General features: G+C 52.4%; 1 protein-coding gene and 1 long non-coding RNA gene across 5 annotated transcripts in view; one reads left to right on the top strand and one right to left on the bottom strand.

Moving 5' to 3' along the window:
- Window positions 1-286: 286 nt before the first annotated feature.
- LOC135066513 (uncharacterized) lies at window positions 287-18,283 on the bottom strand. The gene is made up of 2 exons (XR_010252766.1): window positions 18,217-18,283; window positions 287-881 (listed from the first exon to the last, which is right to left on the bottom strand). It is a non-coding gene; the product is annotated as an uncharacterized LOC135066513 (long non-coding RNA).
- The window catches only part of KDM2B (lysine demethylase 2B), a 473,004-nt gene continuing 455,380 nt past the window's right edge, over window positions 1,084-18,707 (top strand). For 3 of the 4 annotated variants that reach the window (XM_063964435.1, XM_063964434.1, XM_063964433.1), the window contains exon 1: window positions 18,440-18,519. In XM_063964435.1, coding sequence (XP_063820505.1) covers window positions 18,478-18,519 — 42 coding nt within the window. In that variant the 5' untranslated portion in view covers window positions 18,440-18,477. Of the gene's footprint in view, window positions 1,348-18,439; window positions 18,520-18,707 lie in introns of those variants that run through there. The other variant, XM_063964438.1, reaches the window with a different exon arrangement.

The raw sequence follows: 18,707 nt of genomic DNA, 5'->3' as shown, positions 1-18,707 counted from the left end.
GAGTGAGCAATGGGGGAGCTGTGCTTACTGGGGAGAGTGAGCAATGGGGGAGCTGTGCTTACTGGGGAGAGTGAGCAATGGGGGAGCTGTGCTTACTGGGGAGAGTGAGTGATTGGGGAGCTGTGTGTACTGGGGAGAGTGTCACAACTGAGGGCCTGAGCTGACGGGAGGCAGCCTCAGTTGTAGGGGCTGAGATGTAACGGAACCTGGGAGGTTGTATCAGACCCCTAGACATGTAAGTAACATGTAGAATAACTGCCCGAAGGCGTGACCAAGACAACCAGGATAAAAGTCAATGATGTTTATTATGACATACTCCGTAACACAGCAGCAAATAAGAAAACATAAAACTCAACAGGGAAATAATACAGTTCCTGGGTACTACAGGGTGGCAAGGGCCACAGGGCTCTGGTAGTATGAGATAGTTCTTATAATCTTCTAGTTGGAAAGTCCTTACCAGGCCCGACTGTAGCAATGGAGATAGCCCAGGATCGTACCAGCTGGTGTTCCAGGAAGAGCTGGGCTGCTGTGGATAAAACGGCTGCTGTGGATACTGGCTGGAACCAGACTGATGTTGGCACGGAGTGGATACTGGCTGGAACCAGTTAAATAATAAATGTAGCTTGAGAGCGATGAAATATGAAATGATATATGGAGCTTGAGAGCGGTGAAATAATAATACCGGTGATAAATGGTAATCTGTAGAAAAGGGTACCGGCACTTTAAGAAGAGCTGATCTCTGCTGGAAGCTGATTGCTGTAAGCAGGTGGATCTATGGCTGGAAGCAGATGAATCCAAGAGGATAGGAGAGTCAGGCTACACCGCAGGTGGAATGCTGGTGCGGGTCTATTTAGTGGAGGTTTGGAGATAGGAACTGGAACCTGGAAAACAACCACAGGAGAGAGACAAACTGGAACTAGGTTTGACAACCAAAGCACTGACGCCTTCCTTGCTCAGGCACAGATTACTTATACCTGCAGCAAGGAAGGGATTGGCTAGGCAATTATGCAGATTAACATTGCAAACAGCAGATTGGTGGAAATGAACAGATGACAGAATCCAAGATGGCTGCGCCCATGCAGACACTTGGAGGGAAGTTTGGTTTGTAATCCATGTGGGAATTAAAACAGTAATGGCGGCGCCGGCCACAGGAGACGCCAGACTGATAAGTGCACATTTAACCACGCGGGCACAGCGGAGGCCGCGGGAGACGCCATTCCGGATGTAACAGGCGTTGCGGTGACCGCGTCTCAGAGTGACAGGAGAGGAGGCAGGAATGTGGACATCAGTATAACAGATGGGATCCGGTCCTGGAACGCTGAGCCAACCTTAGGAGGCATCTGAAGGGTAAGTAATGGCGTCCAGATACCCGGATCGTGACCGAGAGTGAGTGATGGGGAGAGTAAGTTATGGGGGAGCTGTGCATACTGGGGAGAGTGAGCAATGGGGGAGCTGTGCTTCCTGGGGAGAGTGAGTGATGGGGGAGCAGTGTGTACTGGGGAGAGTAAGTTATGGGGGAGCTGTGCGTACTGGGGAGAGTGAGTGATGGGGAGCTGTGTGTACTGGGGAGAGTAAGTTATGGGGGAGCTGTGCGTACTGGGGAGAGTAAGTTATGGGGGAGCTGTGCGTACTGGGGAGAGTGAGTGATGGGGGAGCTGTGTGTACTGGGGAGAGTGAGTGATGGGGAGCTGTGTGTACTGGGGAGAGTAAGTTATGGGGGGCTGTGCGTACTGGGGAGAGTGAGTGATGGGGAGCTGTGTGTACTGGGGAGAGTAAGTTATGGGGGAGCTGTGCGTACTGGGGAGAGTAAGTTATGGGGGAGCTGTGCATACTGGGGAGAGTAAGCTATGGGGGAGCTGTGCTTACTGGGGAGAGTGAGTGATGGGGGAGCTGTGTGTACTGGGGAGAGTGAAGGATGGGGAGCTGTGTGTACTGGGGAGAGTAAGTTATGGGGGAGCTGTGTGTACTGGGGAGAGTAAGTTATGGGGGAGCTGTGTGTACTGGGGAGAGTAAGTTATGGGGGAGCTGTGCGTACTGGGGAGAGTGAGTGATGGGGAGCTGTGTGTACTGGGGAGAGTGAGTGATGGGGAGCTGTGTGTACTGGGGAGAGTAAGTTATGGGGAGCTGTGCGTACTGGGGAGCTGTGTGTATTGGGGAGAGTAAGTTATGGGGGAGCTGTGCGTATTGGGGAGAGTAAGTTATGGGGGAGCTGTGCATACTGGGGAGAGTGAGTGATGGGGGAGCTGTGTGTACTGGGGAGAGTGAGTGATGGGGAGCTGTGTGTACTGGGGAGAGTGAGCAATGGGGGAGCTGTGCTTACTGGGGAGAGTGAGCAATGGGGGAGCTGTGCTTACTGGGGAGAGTGAGTGATGGGGAGAGTAAGTTATGGGGGAGCTGTGCATACTGGGGAGAGTGAGCAATGGGGGAGCTGTGCTTCCTGGGGAGAGTGAGTGATGGGGGAGCTTTGTGTACTGGGGAGCTGTGTGTACTGGGGAGAGTAAGTTATGGGGGAGCTGTGCGTACTGGGGAGCTGTGTGTACTGGGGAGAGTAAGTTATGGGGGAGCTGTGCGTACTGGGGAGAGTAAGTTATGGGGGAGCTGTGCGTACTGGGGAGAGTGAGTGATGGGGGAGCTGTGTGTACTGGGGAGAGTAAGTTATGGGGAGCTGTGCGTACTGGGGAGAGTGAGTGATGAGGAGCTGTGTGTACTGGGGAGAGTAAGTTATGGGGGAGCTGTGCGTACTGGGGAGAGTAAGTTATGGGGGAGCTGTGCATACTGGGGAGAGTAAGTTATGGGGGAGCTGTGCTTACTGGGGAGAGTGAGTGATGGGGGAGCTGTGTGTACTGGGGAGAGTGAATGATGGGGAGCTGTGTGTACTAGGGAGAGTAAGTTATGGGGGAGCTGTGCGTACTGGGGAGAGTGAGTGATGGGGAGCTGTGTGTACTGGGTAGAGTAAGTTATGGGGGAGCTGTGCGTACTGGGGAGAGTGAGCAATGGGGGAGCTGTGCTTACTGGGGAGAGTGAGCAATGGGGGAGCTGTGCTTACTGGGGAGAGTGAGTGATGGGGAGCTGTGTGTACTGGGGAGAGTAAGCAATGGGGGAGCTGTGCGTACTGGGGAGAGTGAGCAATGGGGGAGCTGTGCTTACTGGGGAGAGTGAGTGATGGGGGAGCTGTGTGTACTGGGGAGAGTGAGTGATGGGGAAAGTAAGTTATGGGGGAGCTGTGCATACTGGGGAGAGTGAGCAATGGGGGAGCTGTGCTTCCTGGGGAGAGTGAGTGATGGGGGAGCTGTGTGTACTGGGGAGAGTAAGTTATGGGGGAGCTGTGCGTACTGGGGAGAGTGAGTGATGGGGAGCTGTGTGTACTGGGGAGAGTAAGTTATGGGGGAGCTGTGCGTACTGGGGAGAGTAAGTTATGGGGGAGCTGTGCGTACTGGGGAGAGTGAGTGATGGGGGAGCTGTGTGTACTGGGGAGAGTGAGTGATGGGGAGCTGTGTGTACTGGGGAGAGTAAGTTATGGGGAGCTGTGCGTACTGGGGAGAGTGAGTGATGGGGGAGCTGTGTGTACTGGGGAGAGTGAGTGATGGGGAGCTGTGTGTACTGGGGAGAGTAAGTTATGGGGAGCTGTGCGTACTGGGGAGAGTGAGTGATGGAGAGCTGTGTGTACTGGGGAGAGTAAGTTATGGGGGAGCTGTGCGTACTGGGAAGAGTAAGTTACGGGGGAGCTGTGCATACTGGGGAGAGTAAGTTATGGGGGAGCTGTGCTTACTGGGGAGAGTGAGTGATGGGGGAGCTGTGTGTACTGGGGAGAGTGAATGATGGGGAACTGTGTGTACTGGGGAGAGTAAGTTATGGGGGAGCTGTGTGTACTGGGGAGAGTAAGTTATGGGGGAGCTGTGCGTACTGGGGAGAGTGAGTGATGGGGAGCTGTGTGTACTGGGGAGAGTGAGTGATGGGGAGCTGTGTGTACTGGGGAGAGTGAGCAATGGGGGAGCTGTGCTTACTGGGGAGAGTGAGCGATGGGGGAGCTGTGCTTACTGGGGGGAGCTGTGTGTACTGGGGAGAGTGAGTGACGGGGAGAGTAAGTTATGGGGGAGCTGTGCATACTGGGGAGAGTGAGCAATGGGGGAGCTGTGCTTCCTGGGGAGAGTGAGTGATGGGGGAGCTGTGTGTACTGGGGAGAGTAAGTTATGGGGGAGCTGTGCGTACTGGGGAGAGTGAGTGATGGGGAGCTGTGTGTACTGGGGAGAGTAAGTTATGGGGGAGCTGTGCGTACTGGGGAGAGTAAGTTATGGGGGAGCTGTGCGTACTGGGGAGAGTGAGTGATGGGGGAGCTGTGTGTACTGGGGAGCTGTGTGTACTGGGGAGAGTAAGTTATGGGGAGCTGTGCGTACTGGGGAGAGTGAGTGATGAGGAGCTGTGTGTACTGGGGAGAGTAAGTTATGGGGGAGGTGTGCGTACTGGGGAGAGTGAGTGATGGGGAGCTGTGTGTACTGGGTAGAGTAAGTTATGGGGGAGCTGTGCGTACTGGGGAGAGTGAGCAATGGGGGAGCTGTGCTTACTGGGGAGAGTGAGCAATGGGGGAGCTGTGCTTACTGGGGAGAGTGAGTGATGGGGAGCTGTGTGTACTGGGGAGAGTAAGCAATGGGGGAGCTGTGCGTACTGGGGAGAGTGAGCAATGGGGGAGCTGTGCTTACTGGGGAGAGTGAGTGATGGGGGAGCTGTGTGTACTGGGGAGAGTAAGTTATGGGGGAGCTGTGCATACTGGGGAGAGTGAGCAATGGGGGAGCTGTGCTTCCTGGGGAGAGTGAGTGATGGGGGAGCTGTGTGTACTGGGGAGAGTAAGTTATGGGGGAGCTGTGCGTACTGGGGAGAGTGAGTGATGGGGAGCTGTGTGTACTGGGGAGAGTAAGTTATGGGGGAGCTGTGCGTACTGGGGAGAGTAAGTTATGGGGGAGCTGTGCGTACTGGGGAGAGTGAGTGATGGGGGAGCTGTGTGTACTGGGGAGAGTAAGTTATGGGGAGCTGTGCGTACTGGGGAGAGTGAGTGATGGGGAGCTGTGTGTACTGGGGAGAGTAAGTTATGGGGGAGCTGTGCGTACTGGGGAGAGTAAGTTATGGGGGAGCTGTGCATACTGGGGAGAGTAAGTTATGGGGGAGCTGTGCTTACTGGGGAGAGTGAGTGATGGGGGAGCTGTGTGTACTGGGGAGAGTGAATGATGGGGAGCTGTGTGTACTGGGGAGAGTAAGTTATGGGGGAGCTGTGTGTACTGGGGAGAGTAAGTTATGGGGGAGCTGTGCGTACTGGGGAGAGTGAGTGATGGGGAGCTGTGTGTACTGGGGAGAGTGAGTGATGGGGAGCTGTGTGTACTGGGGAGAGTAAGTTATGGGGAGCTGTGCGTACTGGGGAGCTGTGTGTATTGGGGAGAGTAAGTTATGGGGGAGCTGTGCGTACTGGGGAGAGTAAGTTATGGGGGAGCTGTGCATACTGGGGAGAGTGAGTGATGGGGGAGCTGTGTGTACTGGGGAGAGTGAGTGATGGGGGAGCTGTGCGTACTGGGGAGAGTGAGTGATGGGGAGCTGTGTGTACTGGGGAGAGTGAGCAATGGGGGAGCTGTGCTTACTGGGGAGAGTGAGCGATGGGGGAGCTGTGCTTACTGGGGAGAGTGAGTGATGGGGGAGCTGTGTGTACTGGGGAGAGTGAGTGACGGGGAGAGTAAGTTATGGGGGAGCTGTGCATACTGGGGAGAGTGAGTGATGGGGGAGCTGTGTGTACTGGGGAGAGTAAGTTATGGGGGAGCTGTGCGTACTGGGGAGAGTGAGTGATGGGGAGCTGTGTGTACTGGGGAGAGTAAGTTATGGGGGAGCTGTGCGTACTGGGGAGAGTAAGTTATGGGGGAGCTGTGCGTACTGGGGAGAGTGAGTGATGGGGGAGCTGTGTGTACTGGGGAGAGTAAGTAATGGGGGAGCTGTGCGTACTGGGGAGAGTAAGTTATGGGGGAGCTGTGCATACTGGGGAGAGTAAGTTATGGGGGAGCTGTGCTTACTGGGGAGAGTGAGTGATGGGGGAGCTGTGTGTACTGGGGAGAGTGAATGATGGGGAGCTGTGTGTACTAGGGAGAGTAAGTTATGGGGGAGCTGTGCGTACTGGGGAGAGTGAGTGATGGGGAGCTGTGTGTACTGGGTAGAGTAAGTTATGGGGGAGCTGTGCGTACTGGGGAGAGTGAGCAATGGGGGAGCTGTGCTTACTGGGGAGAGTGAGCAATGGGGGAGCTGTGCTTACTGGGGAGAGTGAGTGATGGGGAGCTGTGTGTACTGGGGAGAGTAAGCAATGGGGGAGCTGTGCGTACTGGGGAGAGTGAGCAATGGGGGAGCTGTGCTTACTGGGGAGAGTGAGTGATGGGGAGCTGTGTGTACTGGGGAGAGTAAGTTATGGGGGAGCTGTGCGTACTGGGGAGAGTGAGTGATGGGGAGCTGTGTGTACTGGGGAGAGTAAGTTATGGGGGAGCTGTGCTTACTGGGGAGAGTGAGTGATGGGGGAGCTGTATGTACTGGGGAGAGTAAGTTATGGGGGAGCTGTGCGTACTGGGGAAAGTGAGTGATGGGGAGCTGTGTGTACTGGGGAGAGTAAGTTATGGGGGAGCTGTGCGTACTGGGGAGAGTGAGTGATGGGGGAGCTGTGTGTACTGGGGAGAGTGAGTGATGGGGAGCTGTGTGTACTGGGGAGAGTAAGTTATGGGGGAGCTGTGCGTACTAGGGAGAGTGAGCGATGGGGGGATGTATATACTGGGGTAAGAGTGATGGGGGATGCATGTACTGGGGAGAGATGTGCATACTGATGAGTGAGCGATGGGGGGGCTGTGCGTACTGGGGAGAGTGAGTAATGGGGGATCCATGTACAAGGATGAGAGAGTAATGGGGGAGCTGTGTGTACTGGGGAGAGTGGGTGATGGGGAGCTGTGCTTACAGGGGTGAATGAGTGGGAGGGGAGTATGTACTTGGGTGAGGGATAGTCAGTCCCGGCCCCACAATTTATGATGGCAGCCCTGGAAATATATTTAGGCTTACCATGCTATACCTTTCAACTGGGATACTCATGGATTACACAGATTCTGCGGCTAAAACCATCTAAGACGTAGGCTTGAAGTCAGCCAGCTACAGAACCTGTGTAATTGTTAGTGTACCAATTTAAAGGGATAGTATGGTAAGCCTATATCTATATATTGGCCCTCATTCCGAGTTGATCGCTCGCTAGCTGCTTTTAGCAGCAGTGCAACGCTAGGCCGCCGCCCTCTGGGAGTGTATCTTATCTTAGCAGAAGTGCGAACGAAAGGATCGCAGCATTGCTACAAAAAAAGATTGTGCAGTTTCAGAGTAGCTCGAGACTTACTCTTAGCTAGCGATCACTTCAGTCTGTTTAGTTCCTGTTTTGACGTCACAAACACGCCCTGCGTTCGGCCAGCCACTCCCCCGTTTCCCCAGCCACAACTGCGTTTTCATCCGACACGCCTGCGTTTTTACACACACTGCCCGAAAACGGTCAGTTACCACCCAGAAACACCCACTACCTGTCAATCACTGAACGAACAGCAGTGCGACTGAAAAGCGTCGCTAGACCTTGTGTGAAACTGCATAGTCTTGTGTGAAAGTACATCACGCGTGTGCACTGCGCACCATATGCATATGCACAAGTGCCGATTTTTAGCCTGATCGCTTCGAACAGCGGCAGCTAGCGACCAACTCGGAATGACCCCCCTTGTCTTTCCCAGTATTCGTGTACAGCACCTGTTAATGCTTAGATTGTGGCCCAGGTGATATTAGCAATGTTTTCCAGACATGCTCTTTTAGATGCGCCAGAGGGATTTTGAAGAAACATTTGGGAAAAAATGCACATCGATCGATGTATTTTTATTAGAGATGAGCAGGTTCGGATCCCCGAGATCCGAACCTCCCTACCCGAGTCCAGATCCGAGTCAGGCTCGGGTTTTCCCGCCTGATCTGGAAACCAGAACGAGGCAAAACGTCATCATCCCGCTGTCGGATCCTTGCGGGATTTGGATTCCATATAAGGAGCCGCACGTCCCCGCCATTTTCACTCCGGCATTGGAGAGTGTAGAGAGAGGACGTGTCTCCGTTCTCTCAGTGTCCGTGTCTTGTGCTGCATCAGTCCAGTCACAGTGGTTGTGTCCTCTTGCTTCCATATGTCCAGTGCTGCTGTATAGGGTGTGTGTTGTGCTGCATCAGTTCAGTGGTGGTGTGTTATGCTGCATCAGTCCGGTCACAGTGGTATCCTCTGCTGCCATATGTCCAGTGCTGCTGTATAGGGTGCTGTGTTGTGCTGCATCAGTTCAGTGGTGGTGTATTGTGCTGCATCAGTCCAGTCACAGTGGTATCCTCTGCTGCCATATGTCCAGTGCTGCTGTATAGGGTGCTGTGTTGTGCTGCATCAGTCCAGTGGTAGTGTCCAGTGCATCAGCCATTCCAGTCACAGTGGTATCCTCTGCTGCCATATGTCCAGTGCTGCTGTATAATAATAACAACCAGTCCCTTACAGTGTTGCTGTGTTGTCCGGCATCAGACCAGTGGTAGTGTCCTGTGCATCAGCCATTCCAGTGACTAGTCACAGTGGTATCCTCTGCTGCCATATGTCCAGTGCTGCTGTATAATAATAACAAGTTATCACTGACCTGGTTTGGGAGTGTTGTGGACTCGGGGTTTCTTCCGGTGACCGGGAAGGGGAACCGCAACTGGGCCGCAGCAGAGATGGCCGAATGTAGGTTTTCCTCATGCAGGATTTGGACGGCAGGCAGGAGGCACGTGTGGACGCTGGAGGTCTCCTGAAAGACAAGACTTGAAAAGGCGCTGATGAATTGGTGAAGAGTACCGTAAGCTCACTGAGAGCGATAATGAGGTGCTGGAGGCGCTGAGGTGCTTGGCGGCGCTGAGGCGCTTGGAGATGCTGAGGTGCTTGGAGGCACTGAGGTTGCGGCTGAAAAACCCAGAGACAGGAATTTAATGGCGATGCTGACCGCACAGTGATTCAGAGGATTCGTGAGTGATGCTGAAGCACACGGTGACTGATGCTGGTGAGCGTTGCAGAAGCTCACGGTGACTGATGCTTGTGAGCGTTGCAGAAGCACGCGGTGACTGATGCTTGTGAGCGTTGCAGAAGCACACGGTGACGGACGCTTGTGAGCGTCGCAGAAACACACGGTGACAGACGCTTGTGGGCGTTGCAGTAGCACACGGTGACGGATGCTTGTGAGCGCTGCAGAAACACACAGTGACGGATGCTTGTGAGCGTTGCAGAAACACACAGTGACGGATGCTTGTGAGCGTTGCAGAAACACACGGTGCTGGGAGCACAGAAGTCCGTGCAGCAGAGAGGCACGCTGAATGCTGGAGCACAGGAATCTGGGAGCACAGAAGTCCATGCAGCAGAGGTAGGAAATACTTTAGAGAACCGGAGCGCTGGAGTTTCACTCTTCTAGGAGAGAAAAGATACTCAGGCGCCGAAGCTCTGCCCGGCGTCTGAATTTGAACTTCCCGCCTCTATCTGATTGGCGGGGAGCACCGATGACGTCACCTGCCCATCTGACCTCCGTGGACGCCGGGCGTACCCGCGGCGCCCGCCCCCCGAACGTCCGCCGGGACCAGCGCCAACGGAGCACCAGGAGCCGGGGACCACCAGCGGGGAAGGCCGCCAGGAAGCCCAGCGCACCCGGAGGGGTAAGCGCGGCGGCCGCAGCGGCATGACAGTACCCCCTCCTCTAGGAGTGGCCTCAGGACACTTTCCTGGTTTTGTTGGGTGTCTGGAATGAAAGATCCGAATTAGTCGGGGAGCGGTGACCTCAGAAGCCTTTATCTAACTTCTTTCTTCGGGTCCATAACCCTTCCATTCCACCAAATATTGTAAATTCTTGTGATAGTAACAAGAGTCCAGAATAGTTTTGATCTCAAATTCTGTCCCAGTTTCATTCTCTACTGAGGTTGAACTAGAAGGCTCTGAATGGAAACGATTTAGTATGAGGGGACGAAGGAGAGAGACATGGAAAGAATTTGGTATACGAAAGTGAGGAGACAAACCCAATTTGCAGACCACAGGATTCAGGACTTGTAAAACAGGGTAAGGACCGATGAACCTTGAAGCAAATTTCATAGTGGGTACTTTTAGACGGAGGTTGCGGGTGGAGAGCCATACCCTATCGCCAACTTTGTATTGAGGAGCGGCCCGCCGTTTCTTGTCCGCAAAGAATTTGTATCGGACGGAGATTTTCTTGAGGTTAGCATGAACCCTACTACAAATTTGACTGAAGTGTTGTAACGTGGAAGTTACAGCCGGAACCTCCTCTGACAGAAGGATTGGTAATTCTGGAACCCGTGGATGGAACCCGTAATTGATGAAGAACGGAGATTCGCCAGTGGAGGAATGAAACAAATGGTTATGGGCAAACTCTGCCCAGGGTAACAGTTCCACCCAGTCGTCCTGTGAAGGAGAGAGATAAACGCGGAGAAAAGTCTCCAAATCCTGGTTGACTCGTTCGGTTTGCCCATTTGTTTGGGGATGATAGGCAGACGAGAATTTGAGTTTAATTCGTAAGGCAGAACAGAGAGCTCTCCAAAACCTTGCGGTGAACTGTACCCCTCGATCTGAGACCACCTCCAGAGGTAAGCCATGTAACCGAAAGTGCTCCCGGATAAATAGCAGAGCCAGTTTGGGAGCTGTTGGTAGACCTGTCAACGGAACGAAGTGTGCCATCTTCGAAAAACGGTCGACAATCACCCAGATGGTATTGTAACCTTTGGAGTGGGGCAACTCGGTAATGAAGTCCATAGAAATATGGGTCCAGGGTTTCCTTGGAATGGACAAAGGACGAAGCAATCCGGCAGGAGGCAGACGAGGAATTTTGTGCTGTGTGCATTGAGGACAAGAACTAACATAATCCTGTATATCCCTCCTCATGGTATTCCACCAGTAAGACCTTCGCAGGAATTCGAACATTTTTTGGACCCCCGGGTGACCGGAGAACTTGGAGATATGGGCCCACTGTAGTATTCTTGGTCGGAATTCAACTGGTACGGACATTCTTTCAGGAGGAGGATCTAGAGAAGTGGAAGCAGCGTAAATGGAGATTGGACTGAGGATTAAACTCCTTTCAAAGGAATTCTCTTCATCTGAGGCAGTTAGGGAACGAGACAGAGCGTCAGCTTTTGTATTGAAAGTCCTGGCCCGGTACTTAATAACAAAGGAGAATCGAGTAAAGAAAAGTGCCCATCTGGCCTGACGGGGATTCAAGCATTGTGCGGTCTTGATGTACAATAAGTTCTTGTGATCGGTGTAAATAGTAATCAGATGTTTGGCACCTTCTAACAAGTATCTCCATTCTTCTAAGGCGGACTTTATTGCCAACAGTTCCTGATCTCCAATAGTGTAGTTTTGCTCAGCAGGCGAGAACTTACGAGAATGGAACCCACATGGATGCAATTTCTTGTCCGAAGAATACTGGGAAAGAACGGCTCCGACTCCGACTGAGGAAGCATCGACCTCCAGGAAGAACGGTTCTTCGAAATTTGGTTGTTGGAGCACCGGAGCTGATACAAAAGCTGATTTCAACCGGGTGAAAGCTTCCACAGCTTCGAGAGACCACAAACTCGGGTTGGAACCCTTTTTGGTCAATGCGGTAATGGGTGCAACAATGGTGGAAAAACCCTTAATGAATTTCCTGTAGTAGTTTGCAAAGCCCAAGAATCTTTGTACTGCTTTCAAAGAGAGAGGCTGAGTCCAATCACGAATGGCAGTGAGTTTCTCCGGATCCATACGAAGCTCCGTACCCGAGATGACATAGCCAAGGAACGGAATTGACGATACCTCAAAAGTGCATTTGGAAATCTTGCCGTAAAGACGATTTTTCCGTAGTCGGAGAAGTACCTCTCTGACTTGTGTCCTGTGTTCTGCAAGATTTTTGGAAAAAATCAGGATGTCGTCTAAATACACCACTACACTTTGGTATAACATGTCTCGGAAGATTTCGTTAACGAATCCCTGGGAAACGGCAGGAGCATTGCTAAGGCCGAACGGCATCACCAGATATTCGTAATGCCCATCTCGGGTATTGAAGGCGGTCTTCCATTCGTCCCCCTGCCGGATACGTATAAGATTATAGGCTCCTCTCAAGTCGAGCTTCGAAAAAACGTGGGCTCCACGCACCCTATCAAATAGCTCCGTGATTAGCGGCAAGGGATATTTATTTTTGATGGTGATATCGTTTAGGCCACGATAATCGATACATGGTCTCAGCCCCCCGTCCTTCTTCTTCACGTAAAAGAAACCTGCTCCAGCCGGAGAGATAGAGGGGCGAATGAATCCCTTAAGAAGATTAGATTTAATATAGTCCGACATAGCTTGGGTCTCAGGTAGAGTCAGGGGGTAAGTGCGACCCCGAGGCGGCATCTTCCCTGGGATGAGGTCAATGGGGCAGTCCCAAGGTCTATGGGGTGGTAACTGATCAGCCGCCTGCTCAGAGAACACATCCGTGAACTCTCGATAAGCCTCCGGAATGAGCTCCTCGTCCGACCTAGAAGATGCACGGAGCGGACAGACGGGAGTAAGGCAATTAGTGAGACAGAATGAACTCCAAGACAGAATTTGTGAAGACTTCCAGTCGACGTGGGGATTATGGGTTTTGAGCCAAGGCAACCCAAAGACAAGGTCGTGAGGCATCTCCGGAATCACTAGGAGCTCCAGATGTTCTTGATGTAGCGCTCCGACCAGCAGCCTAACGGGCTCTGTGCGATATGTAATGAGGCCATTGGATATTCTGGTTCCATTGATAGCAGTTGGACGTTACTGGAAACGGCAACTGGAGCAGTTACGGGAACTGAAACCGGAATTACGGAAGCTAAGGATGCTTGAATTTGATCCAATCGGCCGGACAATTCCTGGAGATATTGCATCACCTGGCCCTGTGTCGCCTCCTGAGTCCGAACTCGGGAAGCCAAACTTTGGATGGCGCTCGACTCTGTGTTCCGATCCCCCGGGTCCATGAGGCCTGAGTATACTATCACTGACCTGGTTTGGGAGTGTTGTGGACTCGGGGTTTCTTCCGGTGACCGGGAAGAGGAACCGCAACTGGGCCGTAGCAGAGATGGCCGAATGTAGGTTTTCCTCATGCAGGATTTGGACGGCAGGCAGGAGGCACGTGTGGACGCTGGAGGTCTCCTGAAAGACAAGACTTGAAAAGGCGCTGATGAATTGGTGAAAAGTACCGTAAGCTCACTGAGAGCGATAACTGAGGTGCTGGAGGCACTGAGGTACTTGGAGGCACTGAGGTGCTTGGCGGCGCTGAGGCGCTTGGAGATGCTGAGGTGCTTGGAGGCACTGGGGTGCTTGGAGGCACTGAGGTGCTTGGAGGCACTGAGGTTGCGGCTGATAAACCCAGAGACAGGAATTTAAGGGCGATGCTGACCGCACAGTGATTCAGAGGATTCGCAAATGATGCTGAAGCACACGGTGACTGATGCTGGTGAGCGTTGCAGAAGCTCACGGTGACTGATGCTTGTGAGCGTTGCAGAAGCACACGGTGACGGACGCTTGTGAGCGTCGCAGAAACACACGGTGACAGACGCTTGTGGGCGTCGCAGAAGCACACGGTGACGGATACTTGTGAGCGCTGCAGAAACACACAGTGACGGATGCTTGTGAGCGTTGCAGAAACACACAGTGACGGATGCTTGTGAGCGTTGCAGAAACACACAGTGACGGATGCTTGTGAGCGTTGCAGAAACACACGGTACTGGGAGCACAGAAGTCCGTGCAGCAGAGAGGCACGCTGAATGCTGGAGCACAGGAATCTGAGAGCACAGAAGTCCATGCAGCAGAGGTAGGAAATACTTTAGAGAACCGGAGCGCTGGAGTTTCACTCTTCTAGGAGAGAGAGATACTCAGGCGCCGGAGCTCTGCCCGGCGTCTGAATTTGAACTTCCCGCCTCTATCTGATTGGCGGGGAGCGCCGATGACGTCACCCGCCCATCCAACCTCCGTGGACGCCGGGCGGGCGCCGCCGAACGTCCGCCGGGACCAGCGCCAACGAAGCACCAGGAGCCGGGGACCACCAGCGGGGACGGCCGCCAGGAAGCCCAGCGCACCCGGAGGGGTAAGCGCGGCGGCCGCGGCAGCATGACACAAGTCCCTTACAGCGTTGCTGTGTTGTCCTGCATCAGACCAGTGGTAGTGTCCTGTGCATCAGCCATTCCAGTGACCAGTCACAGTGGTATCCTCTGCTGCCATATGTCCAGTGCTCCTGTGCCGCATATTGTGTTATATAACTCCAGAAAAATAATGGAGAACAAAAATTTGGAGGATAAAATAGGGAAAGATCAAGAACCACTTCCTCCTAGTACTGAAGCTGCTGCCACTAGTCATGACATAGACGATGAAATGCCATCAACGTCGTCTGCCAAGGCCGATGCCAAATGTGATAGTAGAGGGCATGTAAAATCCAAAAAGCCAAAGTTCAGTAAAAAGACCCAAAAAAAGAAATTGAAATGGTCTGAGGAGAAACATAAACTTGCCAATATGCCAATTACGACATGGAGTGGCAAGGAACAGCTAAGGCCCTGGCCTATGTTCATGACTAGTGGTTCAGCTTCACATGACGATGGAAGCCCTGATCCTCCCGCTAGAAAAATTAAAAGAGTTAAGCTGGAAAAAGCACAGAAAAGAACTGTGCGTTCTGAGATGGTATCACAAATCCCCAAGGAGAGTCCAAGTGTGTCGGCAGTTGCGATGCCTGACCTTCCCAACACTGGGCGGGAAGAGGTGGCTCCTTTCACCATTTGCACGCCCCCTGCAAGTGCTGGAAGGAGCACCCACAATCCAGTTTCTGATATTCAAATTGAAGACGTCACTGTTGAAGTACACCAGGATGAGGATATGGGTGTTGCTGGCGCTGAGGAGGAAGTTGACGATGAGGATTCTGATGGCGATATGGTTTGTTTCAATGAGGCACCGGGGGAGACACCTGTTGTCCGTGGGATGAAGAAGCCCATTGTGATGCCTGGGCAAAATACCAAAAGAGCCACCTCTTCGGTGTGGAATTAATTCTCCACAAATCCGGACAACAGGTGTCAAGCCGTGTGTTGCCTCTGTCAATTTGTAATAAGTAGGGGTAAGGATGTTCACCACCACCTAGGAATATCCTCCCTTATACATCACCTGCAGCGCATTCATAAGAAGTCAGTGTCCAGTTGTGAAACTTTGGGTAAGAGCGTAAGCAGTCCACTGACACCTAAATCCCTTCTTCCTCTTGTACCCAAGCTCCTGCAAGCCACACCACCAACTCCCTCAACGTCAACTTCCTCCTCAGCCATGAACTTCAGTAGTCCTGCAGGCCATGTCCCTGGCAAGACTGACGAGTCCTCTCCTAACTGGGATTCATCGGGAGGATCCTTGAGTGATACGCCTACTGCTGCTGTCGCCGCTGCTGTTGTTGCTGCTGGGAGTTGATCGTCATCCCAGAGGGGAAGTCAGAAGACCACTTGTACTACTTCAACAAAGCAATTGACTGTCTAACAGTCCTTTGTGAGGAAGATGAAATATGACAGCAGTCATCCTGTTGCAAAGCGGATAACTGAGGCCTTGACACTTATGTTGGTGTTAGACGTGCGTCCGGTATCCGCCATTGGTGCAGTGGGATTTAGACAATTTATGGAGGTATTGTGTCCCCGGTACCAAATCCCATCTAGGTTCCACTTCACTAGGCAGGCGATACCGAGAATGTACAGAGACGTCAGAAAAAGTGTTGCCAGTGTCCTAAAAAATGCGGTTGTATCCAGTGTCCACTTAACCACAGACATGTGGACAAGTGGAACAGGGCAGACTAAGGACTATATGACTGTGACAGCCCACTGGGTAGATGTATTACCTCCCGCAGTAACAACAGCAGCGGCACCAGTAGCAGCATCTCGCAAATCCAAACTCGTTTCTAGGCAGGCTACGCTGTGTATCACTGCTTTCCGTAAGAGGCACACCGCTGACAACTTCTTACGGGGAGGGGACACGTCACCAGGGGGAGGAGCTAAGGCCGAACAAGGTACGCTCGCCACGCTTCGGGCTCGGTGGCTGCTCCGCTCGCCACTTGATTACTAAAGGTAATAGTTGGTGCCGTGGATAGTAGAGGAACTATCCTGCTGGGCTAGCTCCTCCCCTTGTGTTGTGGCTCCTCCCCCTGACAGAAAAGATCCCGTAGCCCACTTGAATCTAGCATCAAACCTCCTAGATGGGCCAATTGTTTGTGTCGCTTGGCTTAGTCATACAGCTACCTCATTGCACCTCTTCTACATCTTTGCATGAGGTGCTGTTTGGGGCCTTTTATTTTTATATCTGCCCTCTTGACTGACACTGCAGAGCCACTCCTAGATGGGCCAGGTGTTTGTGTTGTCCACTTGTATTGCTTAGCTTAGTCATCCAGCGACCTCGGTGCAACCTTTTGGACAAAAACATTGCACACGCTAAGCCGCAGCCTACTGGGAGTGAATCTTAGCTTTGCAGAATTGCGAACGAAAGATTCGCATAATTGTGAATAGAAATTTCTAAGCAGTTTCTGAGTAGCTCGGGACTTACTCTGCCACTGCGATCAGTTCAGTCAGTTTCGTTCCTGGTTTGACGTCACAAACACACCCAGCGTTCGCCCAGACACTCCCCCGTTTCTCCAGCCACTCCCGCGTTTTTCCCAGAAACGGCAGTGTTTTTCCGCACACCCCCATAAAACGGCCAGTTTCCGCCCAGAAACACCCACTTCCTGTCAATCACACTCCGATCACCAGAACGATGAAAAATCCTCGTTATGCTGTGAGTAAAATACCTAACTTTTGTGTAAAATAACTAAGCGCATTGCGCATGCGCAGTAAGCGACTAATCGCAATATAGCGAAACTCGGCAACGAGCGAACAACTCGGAATGAGGGCCATTGTGAGGTGTTCAGAATAGACTGGAAATGAGTGGAAATGAATGTTATTGAGGTTAATAATACCGTAGGAGCAAAATTACCCCCAAATTCTGTGATTTTAGCTGTTTTTATGTTTTCTTCAAAAAAATCATCCAGATCCAAAACCAAAACACGAAAGGGTGGTTTTGGCAAAACCAAAACATGAAAGTGGAATTAGAACCAAAACACGAAAAGTGCCAGCAGCACAGCTCTAATTTTTATATTCACAAATTAATTAATGATTAACAACTGTAAGTGAAAGACTTGTCATCTACTAATGGATAATGGCCCTCATTCCGAGTTGTTCGCTCGGTATTTTTCATCGCATCGCAGTGAAAATCCGCTTAGTACGCATGCGCAATGTTCGCACTGCGACTGCGCCAAGTAACTTTACTATGATGAAAGTATTTTTACTCACGGCTTTTTCTTCGCTCCGGCGATCGTAATGTGATTGACAGGAAATGGGTGTTACTGGGCGGAAACACGGCGTTTCAGGGGCGTGTGGCTGAAAACGCTACCGTTTCCGGAAAAAACGCAGGAGTGGCCGGGGAAACGGTGGGAGTGCCTGGGCGAACGCTGGGTGTGTTTGTGACGTCAACCAGGAATGACAAGCACTGAACTGATCGCACAGGCAGAGTAAGTCTGGAGCTACTCTGAAACTGCTAAGTAGTTAGTAATCGCAATATTGCGAATACATCGGTCGCAATTTTAAGAAGCTAAGATTCACTCCCAGTAGGCGGCGGCTTAGCGTGTGTAACTCTGCTAAATTCGCCTTGCGACCGATCAACTCGGAATGAGGGCCAATATACGGTACAAGTCTTTTTAGTGACCTAATAATAGTAAGAGGGCTGTCACCCAGCAGTAAAGTGATGATGGTCTCAGGAAGAGAAGAGAAAAATAGAACACACCATGCACGCGGGGGGCGGGGGTGTACAGACACATGGGAGGCGGCGAGGCCCCGCCCACACCAAGCCTATCACTGCTGGGGAAACAACTACTGCTGCTTACAAGTGCAGCAGACTCCCAGCAGCGGCAGCAGCAGTCACAACAAATAAAGCGGCCGCCCGCACTGCGCCTGCGTACATGCCAGCCCCCGTGACCGACCAAAATATCAATATGAGAGGCTCCCGAGTGTCAGGAAATGTCTGATTCACTGTCACCAGCAGCCCACGCGTGTTCGCAGCAAAGTTCTAAATCATGTGGTCCTTGATGAGCCTGGAAACCTTGTTACCTTCCACAGAGCATGACGTCAGCGACCCCACTCCTAGCACCAGCGATGCTGCCGGGCTGCTGCACTTTGTAGCGCGGACCAGGAGCTTGTTACTCCGGCGATAACTTTCTTTTATTATTGTTTTTGTGTTGCTGTCCTGCTGCCGCCTATCCCCTCACAGCACAATGCACAGCAGCAGCACTCTGTGTGACTGAGGAGCCCCCTCTGCAGCAGCAGCAGCAGCAGCATTCTGCACCCCACAACTACCTCCTTCACCCAATCATGGAGGCAAGGAAAGCTTCTGGAAGAAGGAAAAGAAGATTGGTGTGTAGCTGCCCGTGCCTCTATTGTAGTGATTGAGTGTGGCTGGGGGTGGGCTAGTAGCAGCAGAGCAGGGGGAGGTGGGGAGCAGGGATTGGGAGGGGTACACATCAGTGCTGGTGTGACAGGTAGCTAGTGGTGGTGAGGGGTGTGCGGCTGGGCATGCCGGGAGCCTGTGCCACACTGCTGCT

Source organism: Pseudophryne corroboree, chromosome 1 (genome assembly GCF_028390025.1).
Source record: "Pseudophryne corroboree isolate aPseCor3 chromosome 1, aPseCor3.hap2, whole genome shotgun sequence".
NCBI lineage: Eukaryota > Metazoa > Chordata > Amphibia > Anura > Myobatrachidae > Pseudophryne > Pseudophryne corroboree.
The sequence above is the reverse complement of the archived record's forward strand: the minus strand, read 5'-3'. Positions and strand labels throughout refer to the sequence as shown.